This window comes from Marasmius oreades, chromosome 1, assembly GCF_018924745.1.
Source record: "Marasmius oreades isolate 03SP1 chromosome 1, whole genome shotgun sequence".
NCBI lineage: Eukaryota > Fungi > Basidiomycota > Agaricomycetes > Agaricales > Marasmiaceae > Marasmius > Marasmius oreades.
In genome coordinates this window covers 3,920,829-3,936,348 of record NC_057323.1, presented here as the reverse complement: position 1 = coordinate 3,936,348, position 15,520 = coordinate 3,920,829, and the positions used below count along the sequence as shown (strand labels likewise).

General features: G+C 47.7%; 6 protein-coding genes across 6 annotated transcripts; 5 read left to right on the top strand and 1 right to left on the bottom strand.

The window, feature by feature from the left end:
• Positions 1-190: 190 nt before the first annotated feature.
• Positions 191-994, top strand: E1B28_001407 (uncharacterized protein; the record flags this gene model as incomplete). Its single annotated transcript, XM_043147338.1, has 4 exons — positions 191-222; positions 270-587; positions 637-745; positions 797-994. 4 exons carry the CDS (start codon positions 191-193, stop codon positions 992-994), a joined length of 657 nt encoding a protein of 218 aa, XP_043016047.1.
• A 170-nt stretch (positions 995-1,164) lies between these two features.
• On the top strand, positions 1,165-5,258 carry E1B28_001406 (uncharacterized protein). The gene is made up of 17 exons (XM_043147337.1): positions 1,165-1,420; positions 1,477-1,584; positions 1,637-1,818; positions 1,874-2,064; positions 2,114-2,256; positions 2,313-2,524; positions 2,582-2,815; positions 2,871-2,907; positions 2,960-3,020; positions 3,071-3,135; positions 3,194-3,310; positions 3,368-3,601; positions 3,658-4,008; positions 4,061-4,286; positions 4,339-4,433; positions 4,486-4,806; positions 4,865-5,258. The coding sequence occupies exons 1-17, from the start codon at positions 1,268-1,270 to the stop codon at positions 5,135-5,137; spliced, it is 3,003 nt and encodes a 1,000-aa protein (XP_043016046.1). The 5' UTR covers positions 1,165-1,267; the 3' UTR covers positions 5,138-5,258.
• Positions 5,159-5,964, top strand: E1B28_001405 (uncharacterized protein; the record flags this gene model as incomplete). Its single annotated transcript, XM_043147336.1, has 4 exons — positions 5,159-5,169; positions 5,225-5,516; positions 5,575-5,694; positions 5,755-5,964. The coding sequence occupies 4 exons, from the start codon at positions 5,159-5,161 to the stop codon at positions 5,962-5,964; spliced, it is 633 nt and encodes a 210-aa protein (XP_043016045.1).
• E1B28_001404 (uncharacterized protein) lies at positions 5,914-11,406 on the bottom strand. Its single transcript, XM_043147335.1, has 18 exons — positions 11,074-11,406; positions 10,753-11,022; positions 10,363-10,701; positions 10,282-10,311; positions 10,156-10,223; positions 9,992-10,105; positions 9,743-9,940; positions 8,745-9,693; positions 8,587-8,693; positions 8,020-8,529; positions 7,857-7,964; positions 7,642-7,802; positions 7,547-7,583; positions 7,467-7,490; positions 7,215-7,407; positions 6,776-7,153; positions 6,533-6,723; positions 5,914-6,475 (listed from the first exon to the last, which is right to left on the bottom strand). Exons 1-18 carry the CDS (start codon positions 11,342-11,344, stop codon positions 6,071-6,073), a joined length of 4,353 nt encoding a protein of 1,450 aa, XP_043016044.1. The 5' UTR covers positions 11,345-11,406; the 3' UTR covers positions 5,914-6,070.
• A 67-nt stretch (positions 11,407-11,473) lies between these two features.
• On the top strand, positions 11,474-12,932 carry E1B28_001403 (uncharacterized protein). Its single transcript, XM_043147334.1, has 7 exons — positions 11,474-11,585; positions 11,636-11,669; positions 11,720-11,764; positions 11,825-11,850; positions 11,920-12,270; positions 12,321-12,572; positions 12,627-12,932. Exons 1-7 carry the CDS (start codon positions 11,545-11,547, stop codon positions 12,646-12,648), a joined length of 771 nt encoding a protein of 256 aa, XP_043016043.1. The 5' UTR covers positions 11,474-11,544; the 3' UTR covers positions 12,649-12,932.
• A 382-nt stretch (positions 12,933-13,314) lies between these two features.
• E1B28_001402 (uncharacterized protein) lies at positions 13,315-15,444 on the top strand. The gene is made up of 6 exons (XM_043147333.1): positions 13,315-13,530; positions 13,589-13,790; positions 13,842-14,054; positions 14,108-14,257; positions 14,306-14,913; positions 14,965-15,444. The coding sequence occupies exons 1-6, from the start codon at positions 13,374-13,376 to the stop codon at positions 15,297-15,299; spliced, it is 1,665 nt and encodes a 554-aa protein (XP_043016042.1). The 5' UTR covers positions 13,315-13,373; the 3' UTR covers positions 15,300-15,444.
• Positions 15,445-15,520: the final 76 nt, after the last annotated feature.

Here is a 15,520-nt window from a genome sequence, read left to right as displayed (position 1 = left end):
AACGCGTAATATAAGGTCTGTCCGGCATGTTCCGGCATACGGAGCACGAGATCCACTTATGAGCCTGGGCCTTCCCTTTCTTTTCCCAACACACCCACTTTACTTTATTGCCTTGCACCATTATCTTTGTTGCTCTAATTTGCAGTTCAAAATTGCTGACGACCCTCAATTTCTGGGACCCTAGCTCCCCATGAAGTTTTATAGCCACTCTTTCCATTACGAGTGAGTACCTTCATCTTTCGACTTATCGTATCTTCTAACATATGTAGTGACCCATGGTCTATCGTAACTTTGGCCTATTTTCTTCGGTATCCCAATCCATACGCGACGCACATTATCTCATGCGATGTCATTTCTCGAGAGCTGAAACCCTCCGGCTCTCTCTTGACCACGCGTCTCATTTTGAAGAAAGGACAGCTACCAAGATGGGCACCCAAAGGAATCATATCCAGAGCAGAGTCATGGGTCATTGAAGAGAGTGAGGTGGATCCGTTGGGAAAGACTGTTCGCTGCACAACCAAGAATCTGGAGTTCACTAAAGTCATGAAAGTGGAGGAGTCCGTGTTTTTCCAGAAAACTACCGAAGGGTGTGTTTTATATACCACCATTGAGATATTTCATTCATTGTTCTTCCAGGAAAACTCAACAGACTACTGAGGCTAGGATCCTCTCCGGCCTCGGTTGGGGTTTAACAAAACGTATCGAAACGCACGGTCTGAACAGGTTCAAAGCACATGTTCAGCGCGTCAGTCCAAAACCTTTTTTATTTGGCTCTCATTTGCTTACTTCACCATAGTCGCGTGAAGGCGTCTCATTAATCCTGAGTCTACTTCGTGAGCGTGGGCTCCAACCCATGACACTCAATGCTCCTTCCACTACCCTTTCTATGCTTGAAAACACGACGGCTAGGCATGAAAACACTCCACGCAAGCAAAATGGTCCCTGGACCAGGCTGAAGTCCTGGTTTTATCCTTCAAGTTCTCGTGATGATTGATTGACTGTGAATCTTGAGAAACCTCTTGTAGTTCTCATGTACTTGTTGTATCTTCAGTTATTTACTTTCTTCTTCAACACGCGTGTCCTCTGTATAATAGCATTCAATGAAGACATCCCACTGGTTATTAATATATGTCACTCGTCATTTGTAGTCGCACGCTCTTCGACTTTCTGACGTGCCTCATCACCTAACTGACGGAGGATGATTCAACGGTGGCTGCACAAGTGATAGTATCAGGCCACTTGACTTTATATTATCAAGTCTATACGAATGTACTTTCCGACAGCGACAGCAAGACGCTTGTCAACTGTCCCTGGACTTCCTAATATCCCACCCGAAGCAACACTCGCAATCTCTCCTAGTCCGCGTAAATCATTATTTTGTTCCATTACTCGAAACGGATTATCAGTCTGGCGTGTTAGGGTACGTGGTCTGCGTCTACACTGTATACCGAAGCTCTTGAGTCAACATCTTGTCAGGCCCCAGCAGTCTTAGCTTTTCTATCGCGCACTCCTACTTCTATTATCGAACATGGCGAGAATAAACAACCACATTGGTCTCTAGACGGTCGCCGAATAGTTATACAGGCGCGTCATTTGCTCAATAGACCGAGTTCTTTCATCTTACCGATTGCCATAGACTACGGAATCCTACCTCGTGGTGGTGAACATCACATACCATTCCGATGAATATGTATATCAGTTTCAACAACCTACTTCCTCGCAAAAAACTTTCCTTCCAGGTCCCGGCGAGGGCTTTCCGTTGAATGGTGTTCATTTACAATTGGAAGGTGTAATACGGATAGAGGGAAATCTTGTGAGGTGAGGCGTTGTGTTCATTCAATCTCTCGGTATTGCTTCTAACACTAGCATTTAGTCTTTCTCCGCGCCAGGATTACATCCTATTCTCCACGAGAACACCCCCTGCTGTCCAATGTGTTCCTTGGCCTTCTGAAGACGATGATGGGGGTTTTGATGATGAAATTACACGTTGGCGACACAAACTCAACTCGCATGATAACTGGGTCATCAACGAACGGGACTTCGATTGGTTGATCGATTCCAAAGGTTTGAAGCCTTACTTCGAAGTGTTTTTTTTTGTTCATGGTTTATGTAGTCGTGGTTTCAACCCTGTCGTTGTCCAAGTCAACGGGGGTAGAGACATGGATTACCTCTGACGGGCGAGCCTACATCGTTAGGCTGACCGAAGACAACGAAAATGTGGTTCCATCTGCAAATACAGAGCCAACAGATGAGCCGGTTAGTTTGCTTTTGGATCCTTTGATGCAGTGACAAGGCTGATTTGGTGGTATCAGGCTGACGAGCTTGGAGCTACTGACCTTCACAACAGTTGGCGGGGAACTTGTATCCACGACTTTGAAAGTCCGCGTTGTGTACAAAAGCAACGTCGAGTAGAGCCTGATACCCCCTTGCATGAGCGCAATCGCCCTGTCTATATCGATCCCCAGCATGCTGTGAAAATTGCTATCAACGGCAGGTTTTCTCTGATAGCCATCGGAATGCACGGGTACGAGCACTTGAATATTCGCTACAGTTGTCCAGATTAATTCATGGACTTTGTTAGAGGGGGTTTATCTTTTACCAAGTTTCCATCACAAGAAGGGGTTATACCTTCTTCTCAAAGGATACCAATACCGGTGTCACCCAATGAAGAGACCGGCCCTGTATGTTCTATGGAGTGGAGCTCGGATGGACATGTTCTGGCTATTGGATGGCAGCATGGTTGGGGCATTTTTACGTCAGGTGGAAGATGCCTGGTCGCCGCTTTTGGTGTAGAAGAACATGTCGACTTGAAGAGGTATGTCTCTATCCAGACAATTTCACCGATCTGTAGACTTGAAAACCCCCACCAGATTTCAGGATATATTCATGCATGGTGTACGGAGCCTTGTGAGTGGATTGCTTCCAACAAGGATCGTCTCACCGGTTGATTATTACCTAGTTCTGGGCCCCAGGAAATTTTGAACTCATAGCGCTTGCCCAACCTAACCTATTGCCTACCAGTAAGTCTGCCTGTTTTCCTTCTTTATTTTGAGAATTCAACCGAGTCTAGCGATCGAAGGACAACTATTCATTATTCCTTTCGCTAAGAGCGCCGTTACCGGCCAACATTCACCTGTCATTGTCTTTTTCTTTCCTGATGCGAACGAATACACCGGCCTAACTGTGTCGATAGGATAACACACGTTATGCGTTCTTGCAGATGGACGATCGTGCTTTGGTTTATCGCGGTGCTGACCAGCCAGATATGAGTGTCATCAATCCAGAATCGGACGTATGGCAACCTATAAAAGTAACATTGATTTTTATCTATCGCTATGGTCTTACTGACTCCCTCTTTTGTGACCAGATTCCACAGAATTATCTATCTACGAATTGGCCGATACGGTATTCGTCTATCAGTAGTGATGGTCGGCTGATAGCCATAGCCGGACGGAGGGGGCTTGTACACTACAGCACTAGCTCCGGTCGCTGGAAAACGTTTGCAGACGATGCTCAAGAACAAGCATTCTCTGTGCGAGGAGGGCTTTTGTGGTTCCATCACGTCTTGATTGCTGCCGTCGAAGTCAACAAATCGTATCAGGTCAGTGTCCTTCGTGGATTCAAAGCACCTTCTCATGTCCAATATGTTCGTTGAAGATTCGATTATACTCTCGTGATTTGGAACTCAGTAACCAGAACGTGCTCCATCGAGAAGTTCTCTCGGCGCCAGTCGTGGTACTCTCGCTGGTGGACAATTCCTTACTGGTTTACACATCCGACAACACTTTGCATCACTACTTGATAGTGCCAACTGCCGAAACAATCAAACTGCATCTGTGTGGATCTATTTCTTTCGAGGGCGTCATCGTAGCACCTGGTGCTGTCAGAATGTTGAGTTGGATGGTTCCAACCGCACAGAAGCAACTTGGGGATCCCGTGGATGACTTTACTGTTGCGACTGTCTTGATGGTTGTTGGAGGGCAACTTGTTCTCCTTCGACCTCGTAAGGTGAGCGGGGTATTTCGATTACAATAGCATCAGTTCTAACTTTTGAGGAAAGTCGGCAGATCAGGAGGTTCGATATGACATGCAGATCTTCGCCGAGCACGTCGAGTTTTGTTGGATTCACTTAAGGGGAATCCGTGCATTAGAAAACTCGCTTTGGGGTTTCGATGGTAAAAAGATGCGAGTTTGGCTTAACGCACTTACCATGGATCAGGCTACGAACGGAGACCATGAAAATGTAGAGGAGAGCTTGGCGATTCCTTTGGAGTTTTACCCCTTGTGTAAGGTTCATCATCCTCACGGTTTGCTCATGATCTTACCTTCTGTTCATAGCTGTTCTAATGGATAAGGGTATTATTATCGGTGCGGAACACGAAATAGCGACGCGTGGAAATCTCTCCTTTGCAATGTTCAGGCACGGCACTAGCGTGAGTTGGCCAATCTCCTTCCCAGTTGAGCTCAAGTTCGATTTAAATCCAGTCTCAATTATTCCTCCACTACCTTCTTCGATGCCATCTGGAAGCAGGACAACTTAGAGAAGCTGTCGTCTTTGCCATGAACTACCAAGGCCTGGTCTACTTTCCGCATGCCCTCGAAGTTTTATTACACACGGTCGTCGAACTGGAGTCCAACGTGGAAGAAGAGACTGAGTCAGCCGTCTCTTTGCTATCGATAGTTGTCGAATTCCTGGATCACTTTGACGTCGCTTTGGAAGTGGTAGTAGGTTGTGCTCGGAAAACGGAGATGACCCGATGGCCCCATCTTTTCAGCATCGTTGGAAATCCTAAATCATTATTTGAGGTTCGTTGACTGGTATATACTTGCATCCGAAAAAGAGCCTTACTCGGATGCAATATAGACATGCCTTTCCTCTGGACGACTCAAAACAGCTGGCTCATATCTACTCGTTCTCCACAACATGGAACAATTAGACGAGAACAATGACGATGCTATCAGACTGTTGAACAGTGCGGTCGACGCCAAAGACTGGCAGCTCTGTCGTGAAATCTTGAGGTTCTTACGGTCTATTGACGAATCTGGGGCTGCGCTGAGGCATGCCCTTACCGAGACCAATTTGGATGGTGGTCTGGTGGATTCTTCATCTACGACAGTGGAGCTTCAGACAGAATGACAGCGGCACCTTCTAGTTATTATGACACCTTCGTATGCATGTTATATTTCGAATTTATTGAGTATCTGTAGACATTTGTTTTGATAGAGGGAGGCCCGTTTCAGAGGAAGATCGTGCCAACTATTCTGAGTATCACGGTGCTAATGTCTGTGAGCGCGACTCAATTGTCAAGGTTGATGCAAGTTTTTCAGGGCCATCTAAGGAGAAGGGATTCGAGGGATTCGAGGGATTCGAGGAAGCGTTCAAGGACCTCGGACAGCGAGTATCCTCTTTTCATTCAACTGCGCCTGTAGATTCCCTTCAAAAAAAGGTCGACGAACCAATAGATAGCTGGAGTGGTCTTCACCTCGATCATTCCGTGCTAACGGGCCTCTGTTCGGTAAGTTACGGTGGTTTAGGTCTCCCGTGGGCGTTTGCTGAATACGAATGTTTTACAGGCTGTCTACTTCGCAAAGCGGAAAATTCCCCCGGAACTGGTTATTGTTTCCTCTCCATCTCCAGATTCCGGATTGTACATTCGGTCGAGAGGTGGCAAGTTGACAAAAGTTTATATTCCCGTGGACTGTCTAGCTTTCCAAGTAATTTTCTTCACAATAGATTCTCTGAAACCTTAATAGACCGGAGCACCCCTTGAAATTGCGACTGGAGGCAAAATACGGGCGACACCCCACTGTGTTCGCGTGGGGATGTCCCCCAATAGCAACGTGTCGCGAGAGACCTTTGCTTTCTTCATGCAACCAAAAACGGCCCTTTCACTCTCCCCGACAATGACTTTTGGTCAGTTCAGTAAAAACGTGTTTGATCATTATTGGGACGATTCTACGTAAATATAAGAAGAGTAAATGTACCATAAAATCTACACAGGCTGTAACCAAAGTGCGATGAATCCGGGCTAATAGGGAAAGAAAGAAAAGTATAAGACAACAAACTAAATTATTGTCGTGAGCCAGTAGAGACAGTGCGTCGGCGTGGAGAGCCCGGGAAAGAGTCTGGTAATACAGAAAGCATGGCAGCGGCTATGCTGGCGCGTTTACTACGGTCAGTGGATGGTTGTTTCCCTTCACTGTGGCGAGAGCTAAATGATAACCTTCGGTCATCTTGATCAGATATCACGCTCCAGTCCTCGCTTGGTGCACCATCCCCTCGTGCAGAGCCACTCGAACTACGACCTGACCAAGTTGAACGGGTTTGAGGCAGGTCCTGATCTCGGATGGTCCCGTCTCCGTCATCAAGATCGCTAGTCTCATCATCTGTATCGGCAGAATTATGCTTGATGAGCGATTTAGCGTATTCCAAATCACGGTAGATAGATTCAATGGCAGTGGCCACACCGTTCTCCTGCGTTTTGGTCGTTGAGTGCTTCTGAGAATAAGCTCAAGTTAAAAGTCAACTTACCGCTCGAATCTCTTCACCTAGCAGTTTGGCACGATCAATCTGCTTAAGGTCGGTAGTAGCGGTCAAAAGAGCCTCTGTCAAGCTCTCAACTGTCAGTTTCCTGACACCGGTTCCCACCCCGAGCGCTTCGACGCGATCTGCCCAGAAAAACTGATCACCGAAAAACGGCTTGATGACCGTCGGGATACCGGCTTATCGTACTTTAGTGCGTGCACGGTCCACACGTAAGACAAGACAGCTCACCTCGAAGACTTGCCCCTGTGGTTCCGGCACCTCCGTGATGACAGGCAGCGTCTATTCGTTGAAATAACCAATCATGAGGAATGGATGAGATGGAGTAAATTTGCTTGGGTAAAGGTTCCTCAGGCTCGGACGCGTCCGAAGCCTTTACATGGAGGCGATCTGACCATCCTTTCGACAAGACAGCATACACGCCGCTCTGCACAATTGAATCGATGATGCATCGAGTCATTGACCTAGGATCCGACACTACTATGCTCCCAAACCCAATGTAAACTACTTTCTTGTTTTGGGTGCGTGCCAATTCTAAGAATTCAAGGAGATCGTTCGGAGGTGTCCATTTCGTGGAACTGACGTCAGCGTCGTCGAGAAACCAGTAACCTGGGTAAAGTAAAAAGAAAGCCGTTAGACTAGAAAGCTGTAACTAGTCGAGCTGACACGCCTGTGACACGAATCCATTCCGGCCAGTCTAAAGGTGGCGGGACTACGTGAGGACTGAAGTTATAAAGGAATGGTATCTTGTGAGGTTCCATCTTATCGAGGCTCGTGCCACCGAGATGAAGGACATTCCTACGCCAACGGTTGATTTGTCCTGAAATGGCACGCCAGAAGACTTGATCGAACATGACATAGGACTAGGCAGTATGTTTTAGCGCGACACCGGCCACGATACTGTAACTTCAACTTCACGTACCATGTAGTTATAGCTACCACCCATCTATGACGAAAAAGTGTCAGTTTCCGACGTGATTTTTGCACAACCTCAACGAATACCTTTCGTTCAGGAACCGCGAAGGCGTGTGGGTAAGCTCTGTTATATTATGTTATCGAAACAATACATTACGGGAAGAGCAAGAATAATATCTCACCTGGTTCGAGTCCAGGTCATGGTGAACGCTCTGAAATATGGAATAGCTAGTGCCTCGGCAATGTGGTAGCCTCCCATAGCACTTGGACTTTCGATCAGGATATCCGTGCCTTGACAAGCCTCCCACGAAGTTTTCAGGAGATCCTCCAGCCATCCTCGGAACTGATTCGGGCGGTCAATCGTTATCCTGCTATAAGGAAGTAGAAGTCGCCTCACCTTCAGGAGTCCTTCTTTGAGGAACGAAACGGTAAATGTCCCATTCTCGACACATATTCTCATCAATTCTGCAGGATCTCCTCCGACGTAACCAAATTCTATATCGTGCTAGATGTAGAAGGCCTGTGAGCAATCTTCCGCCAATGACGCCAATGCCACGTACCGCTTCAATCCACTCCTTGAACTCTCCGTGTGTAGCTATTCTGACCCTATGGCCATCAGCTTTCAAACCCTTAGCGAGAGCGATGTAAGGTTGAACGTCTCCTCTTGAACCAATTGTAAGGAATGTGAAATGTAATGACTTTTGTGGCTTGAATGTAAGGAACGTTGATGAAGCGGATGTAAACATGACCGCTGGTAACGAGTCGGACATATTTTCAGGCATGGGAGGCTCGGCCAGGTCACGGCAGGCGTGAGCGGGCTCAAACTCTTCTAATATAAGAGCATCACGCTGCCCCTGAGTTGGCTCTGGAACTTCACCACAAGTAATACGACGCCTGACATCGTCCATTTGACGTTGCAAAAGCGCCACAAAAGCGCCACGCCTATCCTCCGCACCAAATTCGAAAAATAGTTCTTCGTGTCCTTTGATGATAATTATGAGGCCATGATGTCCAAATCTAGTGCCTTTGGACATTTCCACGGAGAGGATATCACGTATAGGTAGAGTCATCTAACGCAAGCTATCAGAGAAACTTCTGGGTCAAGAATTTGGGGAAAGGGCTCTTACCCTTGTCCGTGAATTAAGAGGACCAGTAGATTTAAAGCAGAAATAATTAGTCGAGATATATAGCCTTCCGTATACCGGCAGGAGGCGGAAGATATAACCGGAAAAATCTAAAATAGATTGTTAGAACGAATTAAAGAAGTTAAACTGGGTGCGCCTACATCCAAGTAGGGTCTCCTTCTCGTCGTAAGCAAACGCTGTTCTAAATTTCTCAACCATCTCTTCGTCAACCGGATTTTCAGGAGTATCCAGAATACTGTAAGCCAAATCACCAGTTCCGCCCCACTTGCTACCGAGAACGGAACCCCCCGTCGAAGAGTACATCTCCTGTACCTTACCATCGGGCGGATTTACTTGAAGGGAGCTTGCCTCAGAAGAGCTGGTCCCAAACAACGGCCTCGGCCTGGAAACCTTCAGCCATCCGGGGACACCAAGCCACGAGTTCATACTTGTGCTGGATGTTATGTTCGTGATCGTTGTGGTAGAGGCACCAACTCCACGTGGCAGTGGAAGTGGAGCATCTAAGCCGACAGGAGAGGTAGTTCTTGTTGACGGTGGATAGGTGTGACTCTTTTCGATGTTAGACTGTGTAGGTGTGAGAATCTGGGACGAGGATTCACTCGCGCTGGGTGAATGGTCTTTCGATGGGCCAGGCGAACCACTGGTCGTGACTGGAACAAAGGAGGTAGAGTCGATCCGTCGCGAAATATGGGTGAACTCTTCTGGGACTTCGGGTGCTGATCGACTGGAAGTGATGGTGGTGTTGGATTTTGACTCTTGAAATGGTCGTAACAGAGAGGAAATTCTGAAGACCGAACTCGAAGATGGAGGCATACTTGAAGGTCTATCTGGTTGAGTGATCGTGGAGCGGGAAGTAGTAGTATCGAGAACTGGCTCTCGACCATTACCAGGGTTGGTTCTCTGGAGACGAACCGCGTTCCGTATCTGTTCAAGTGACCCTGAAATATCGTGGAAGTATGCGAAGAAGTAGGAATCGACAGAGAAGTGATCGGACGCCTCCTTGTCATAGACTTTGACCTCTATCGTCTCGCTGAAATCCATAGCTTCCGACTTGTCCACGTCGAGGATTGCAGAATATGGAATTGCAATCTTGTGACATTGTCAGAAGCTGACGGGTTGTAATAGATGATAAACCCACTTTCACGCTGTCCCCCATGTTCTGAGCTTTGAAGATAACCTTTCGTATTGCCTTGACCCATTCCTCACGACTAGGTACCGAGTCTGCGTTTAAAGACACTGTCTTCTGGTGCGTGCGAACTCGAAAGCCTTTCTCGCCGACAGGTTCACACGATATGGCGTAGCGTAAATCCACGATCCCATGAGGGAAGTAAGGATCCTACGTTTACATTTGGTCAGTCCAAGGCTCGGAGTTGCAGAAATGACGCACAGAGGATGACTGGTACCAGCTCAAAGCGTCATTCTTGAGTACAAACCAGTGCTTGATCCAACGTTTTGTGCGCTGTGCCTTCTTATTTAATGACCCAGATTTCAGGATTTGATCCTGAGGACATGTTCAGGGATGTCCAAAGCCTAGAACCTCAAGCCACCCACCTCTCTTGCCGGCATGTGAGCAAAGAAACACAGATATGTGTTTGTAAGGTACATATAACCTTGTAACACTGGAAGATGGGTAGCTGAGTATGGATTGAAGTAGCAAAAGGGAGAGGGTGCGCGTACAGACAGATCGCAACAGCCAACAAGGTATTTCTGTTTTGCATGAGGTTATAGACGACGCGTTGAATCGTATCGACAACGTACCTGCCCGGACTTCTGCAATGCCTTCCAGCTCGAACACTTCTCGCAGTTTTAGGGCAAGTCTGGCTCTGCGCTGCAGCCTCACAGTTGCCATACTCCCAGTACGACTCATGTGGACGCGTTCGAAGACATCCCCTTGAGGCTTGATGGGTGGCGGTAAAGGTGTGGTTATTTCTTCCTCGAAATCGAGCGTGTCATCGTCCGATTGAGATGTTTCTACTTCCTCTGACAAAGGTTCATCCTCAGCTTCGAGTAGCCCTGGCCTCGAACGTTGCCCAGAAATGCTTAGGCGCATAGAACGTGCGATTGGACGGTGGATTGTGTGGATAGACGAGGCAAGGGCTTAGTCTGACGTAAATAGGACAGAAGAGCGTTATTAGAATTGAAACATACATTGCTTGGGTCGAGAATCCACTGCACACTCATCCTCTGATTCATCTTCGGGATCCGCGCTCCAAGGTATAGCTTGTAAAGCTTGGATCAGAGTTTGGGTACCTGCTCGCATAGATCCGGTACCGCGAAAGGCACTGAGAGAAGGTCTAAGAGTCGGTGAGGGTGGGGTAATGAACGGCGAGTCATCTGTCGACTGTATCGGCGGGGTCATGACTGAGGTAGTTCGTGGAGTTGTGGAGGAAATGGATGGTGCACTGACAGAGAGGGCCTCTGGAGGACATATGGATAATGAATGCTATATGCGTTCTTGACGAAACTCACCTTCACTCTTCACACACTCTTTTCCTTTGCGATTGAGGGTGAATATCCGCCTGGGTGGACTTGTCGGAGAAGGAGAACGAGGAGAAGCTTTCGCACTCAAACTTCTTCCCAACTTCTCCACAGCCGACGAAAGGCGTTTCACACGGCTCGCGGATGGGTCGTTCTCATGGGTAACAGGTTCAGGATAACCGAGGGAGTGAGGAGAGGTATCGATAGTCGGTGCGATGGCAGGATCGTGAAGAATTGGCTGTAAAGGGTGTTTTCTCGCCATGACGAACAGCGAGGAAGAAAGCTGGGAACTGCTACAGAGACGGAGGCCAAAAAGGGGAAGCGTGCAGCCAGGGTCACCGTCATAGCCGGTTTTGGTAGCCGCCGGGCGTCGCCGAATGAACAATGTACATGAGGCCTCGAGGCCGTTGACCACGTACAGGACGTACTGCGCTTGCAGCGGGTCTGTTTCCTCCTCTTATTATGCGCGGTGAAATCTGTGTCGGCTTCGCTTCCGTTCTATCGTGAGTAATGCTTGTTCATGAGAAACACTGTTCTAACCGCCGGCGGATAGGCTGGCTTCCATGATATTACTGATATTCGCACATGTGGGTTTTATCTACCATGAATTCACTATTGCTCATTCTTATTCATCCAGGTTGGTCAAATAAACACTTCCAAAGTTCCTCATGCAATTTTTATGGTAAAGCGAGGTGAACGATTTGATAAATTTTACATCCGTTGATCAAATTCAACATGGCAGGCTAGAGTCAATGTTTCTGGTTACGGGTGCGAATCAATTCTTCTTCTTCCACATTCTGTCATCTTTCCTAACATTCTTCTCCATCGATTTATCAGAGCAGCCCTGACTACCGCTTTTCTTAATGAAATCGTGGGCCTGTACACTTCAAATGCAACAGCACCTCTGGGTGCCCGAGCTGGCCTTCGGCAATTTTATCAGTTTGGCCTATATTCACACTGCGCCTTTGTCAACGAAACGGCTGGATTGTGTTCGAATACCACAGTTGCTCACCGATTTCGGCCATACGACTACATTACAGAAGACATGGCCAGTAACTATTCCACTTCTACGGATGCTATCATAGTCGGAACTGCCTTTCGCGACTCCGATTCCCTGGACCAGTCGAGCAAAGCGGCATACTACTTGATTTTGCTCGGAACGATTGCAGTTGCTCTGGCGTTTTTCTCGTAGGTGACCTTGATTGTACGGCAGACACGGATGATCTCATTTGAACTAGCGGATTGGCGAAGCACAACTTCACTTTTTTGCTTTCTGCCCTATTCGCGGGAATCGGTAGCCTTTTTACCCTTGTAGGCGCTATACTTTGGACCATTATCATCAAGAAATCGGCTTCTATCAACAGCTTTGTGATTGGAACAGACGCCAATCTTAGTCCTTTGGGCATAACAGTATCTATTGGAATAGGACTCTACCTCGTGTGGGCCTCATTTGCCTGCATCTTTGCGTCGATGGTTCCTTATGTGGTGTCGTGAGTGGCCGAGTGCCTTTATAGTCAGGTCCTAGTACTCACTGTCATTTAAAGATGCTGCACCTACCGAGGTTGACTGCACAACACGAGGAAGGGTGGATGCTGGCTATCCATCGAGTTTCCTTATCCATCTTTATCGACTTATGTATTAATTCTTATTGACGTGATTTACGATCCAAATCCTGGCTCCCAGGTCCCCTGCTTGTTTCATGAGACCCAGACTTGGGATGCTGTGAGTTCAGAGACTAGCTAAGTTGAGGCTCGCGGGGTCTGTTGCTCAGTACTACTAATAGGTAAAAGTTATTTGTCGCTATGTAACGGTAGATGAAAGTATTTTACGATTCATCTGCATAAAAAGCCCAACACTTTGGTGGGTGAGCGACAACAAAGACTGGTACAGGTTTGGCAACACTGATCAAGTTGTGAGTACTTGAGTGGGCGCCTGTGCGCAGTAAGGCGTTGATTTCCGTTATAAATGGGAAGACAATGACCGGGCGCGCCGCTCAAAAACTGCCCTTTATCAACTACTTGTTTCTATATATATCCACGCGGTAAGCTAGCTCAAAAATAAAATTCAAAGTGATTCCTGGCGAAATCAACTCCCCATTCGGCCCAAATTCGAGGCGAAATAAGGTCGGATTCCACCGAATTTTAGATCCCGCCACGGGCCGCTATATACGAAGTGACACCGCCCCAGCCGAAGACTATAAAAGGTCCAAATCGTGAAATTGCCATGCTCTTTACGCCCCCTTACACCTGAACACTCTACCCTCCCTTTCTTCCTCGCCTAGGCGTCACACAATGATTCCCAGGTTCGCTGCAGCCACTGCTCTGTTGACAGTCGCTTTGTCGCTTCTTGGCGTCGAGGCCCTTCCAAAAGTCTCCCGCTCAGGCCGATATCTTTTCACGGATGATGGTAACAGGTTCTACATGAAGGGAATTGGCTACCAAGAACAAGGTGCGTCTGTTATTCTTTCTTTCTCCATTCAAAGTTTCTGACCACTTCTTTGTGCAAGGCACCGTCGTTGTTGACGCTAATAACCCATTCGGCGAGCCATCCACGTTCGTTGACCCTCTTAGCAACTCAGAAGCCTGCGCTCGTGATATCCCGTTTTTGAAAGACTTGAGCGTCAACGTCGTTCGAGTGTATAGCGTTGACTCGTCGCTGAACCACGACTCCTGCATGAAAGCTTTGGACGATGCTGGAATATACGCCCTGTAAGCGCCACCCCTTTTCCTCGCCGAGTAGCAGCTCAACCTCCTCTTTAGTATCGATTTGTCTTTACCGCTCAACGGTTCTATTGACCGCGTCTCTCCTTCTTGGTCCACCAACCTTCTAGACCAGTATCTCCATACAATTGATACTTTCAGCAAATACCCCAACGTGCTTGGGTATAACGTTGCAAATGAAGCCGTTAATAGCACCGTTACACAAATTTCGCCTTACGTTAAGGCTGCCGCTCGTGATGTCAAGGCTTATCTGTGAGGATTATATTCACTCCCTGGAATGCGCCGTTCTAATAACAGACTCGCAGGAAATCAAAATCTTCCTCAGCCCTTGTAGGCTATGCAGCTATTGACGGCTCCGTAGACTTCCGTAACACTCTGGCCAACTATCTCTCTTGCGACCCTTCCGGCCAAAATTCAGACTCGACCTCGATAGATATTTACGGGTTGAACAACTAGTATGTTTATATGTTATGTTCATGAATATTCTGCTGAATTAGAACCAGTGAATGGTGTGGGGAAGGCTCCTTGCAAGGCTCATACGGCGCAACCAATGATGCATTCAAGGACTACAATGTCGTTGCTTACTTTAGCGAATTCGGCTGTGTCACTCAACCCCCTCGCCTGTGGACTGAAGTTGCAGCTCTCTTTAGCAGCGACATGACCAACATTTGGTCAGGTGGTATAGCTTTCTCGTACTTCCCTGCCACGAGTGCTGGTGGGTCCTTCGGCATGGTCAACATTTCGAGCGACGGCAAGACAGTCACTACTTCCGATGACTATACACGTCTCAAGGAGCAATATGCAAAAGTCTCACCCCCCAACTCACCTTCCAAATCGTCTGCCACCGCCACTTACCCTACTTGTCCAGCTACGAATAGCGCCTTCGTTGCCTCTACGACCTTGCCTCCAACTCCCGACCAAAGTGCATGTGGATGTTTGTCGAGTACTCTGAGCTGCCAGTTCAAACCCAGTACTGCCAATTACAGCACCATTCTAGGCGTTCTCACAGATACCGCATGTGGTTTACTCGGCCAGGAAAACCTTAATTGTGATGATATAGGCGGCAATGGTCAGACTGGTGTCTATGGACGCTTATCTGGCTGTGACCCCAGTAAGTGGTCATAGTTATCGATTTATCCCCTCTCATATTTCTTGTTCTCAGCCATCAAGCTCTCTTATGTTATGAGTCAGCACTACGAAAAGAACAACAGGGATGCCCAAGCCTGTTCCTTTGGCGGTAACGGCACTGTCAACCCTCTTGCCCCCTCTTCGGCTTCCGCTGCCAATTCGGCCGCCAGCTCCTGTATTTCTAACCCCTCTGCGACATTCGTACCTGGAGCCCCTTCTGGTAGTGGTGGTGGAGGCTCGTCAAATGGTAATGGAAGTGGCAGTGGCAAGAATGGTGGTGTTGCCTTGGTCCATGATAGAAACGCCCTGGTCGGGATGACCGCTGTTGTTCTTATGGGGATCGCGAGCGCTGTGTGGACCTTGGTGTAAGGGCTTCGGACAAACAATTCTCTTTACAGACTATACACTCTACACTGTGTATCTAATATACCTACCCACATCGGCTTAAGGACATTTGACGTATTGAACGACTTGGTAAAACTGGTTGACTCACAAAGTATTGAATCGTTGGCACCATAGACTCCTGTGGTTTTTTAAAGATGGTGGGATGATAGCGTGAGTGTAGAGGAAGGGTGTTCGAGTTGCACAGC

Excerpts from the sequence above, each read along its gene's own strand:
- E1B28_001402 (XM_043147333.1), top strand. The coding sequence starts at position 13,374 with ATGATTCCCAGGTTCGCTGCAGCCACTGCTCTGTTGACAGTCGCTTTG. Across the intron at positions 13,531-13,588 it reads AATTGGCTACCAAGAACAAG|GCACCGTCGTTGTTGACGCT; the intron begins GTGCGTCTGTTA and ends TCTTTGTGCAAG. Across the intron at positions 14,258-14,305 it reads ATTTACGGGTTGAACAACTA|TGAATGGTGTGGGGAAGGCT; the intron begins GTATGTTTATAT and ends AATTAGAACCAG.
- E1B28_001406 (XM_043147337.1), top strand. The coding sequence starts at position 1,268 with ATGTACTTTCCGACAGCGACAGCAAGACGCTTGTCAACTGTCCCTGGA. Across the intron at positions 1,421-1,476 it reads TATCAGTCTGGCGTGTTAGG|GCCCCAGCAGTCTTAGCTTT; the intron begins GTACGTGGTCTG and ends ACATCTTGTCAG. Across the intron at positions 2,257-2,312 it reads CAGAGCCAACAGATGAGCCG|GCTGACGAGCTTGGAGCTAC; the intron begins GTTAGTTTGCTT and ends TGGTGGTATCAG.
- E1B28_001403 (XM_043147334.1), top strand. The coding sequence starts at position 11,545 with ATGCGCGGTGAAATCTGTGTCGGCTTCGCTTCCGTTCTATC. Across the intron at positions 11,670-11,719 it reads TATTACTGATATTCGCACAT|GTTGGTCAAATAAACACTTC; the intron begins GTGGGTTTTATC and ends TTATTCATCCAG. Across the intron at positions 11,851-11,919 it reads GTCAATGTTTCTGGTTACGG|AGCAGCCCTGACTACCGCTT; the intron begins GTGCGAATCAAT and ends TCGATTTATCAG.
- E1B28_001404 (XM_043147335.1), bottom strand. The coding sequence starts at position 11,344 with ATGGCGAGAAAACACCCTTTACAGCCAATTCTTCACGATCCTGCCATC. Across the intron at positions 7,408-7,466 it reads GTGGTAGCTATAACTACATG|TCCTATGTCATGTTCGATCA; the intron begins GTACGTGAAGTT and ends CATACTGCCTAG. Across the intron at positions 6,476-6,532 it reads TAGGTGAAGAGATTCGAGCG|GAGAACGGTGTGGCCACTGC; the intron begins GTAAGTTGACTT and ends ACCAAAACGCAG.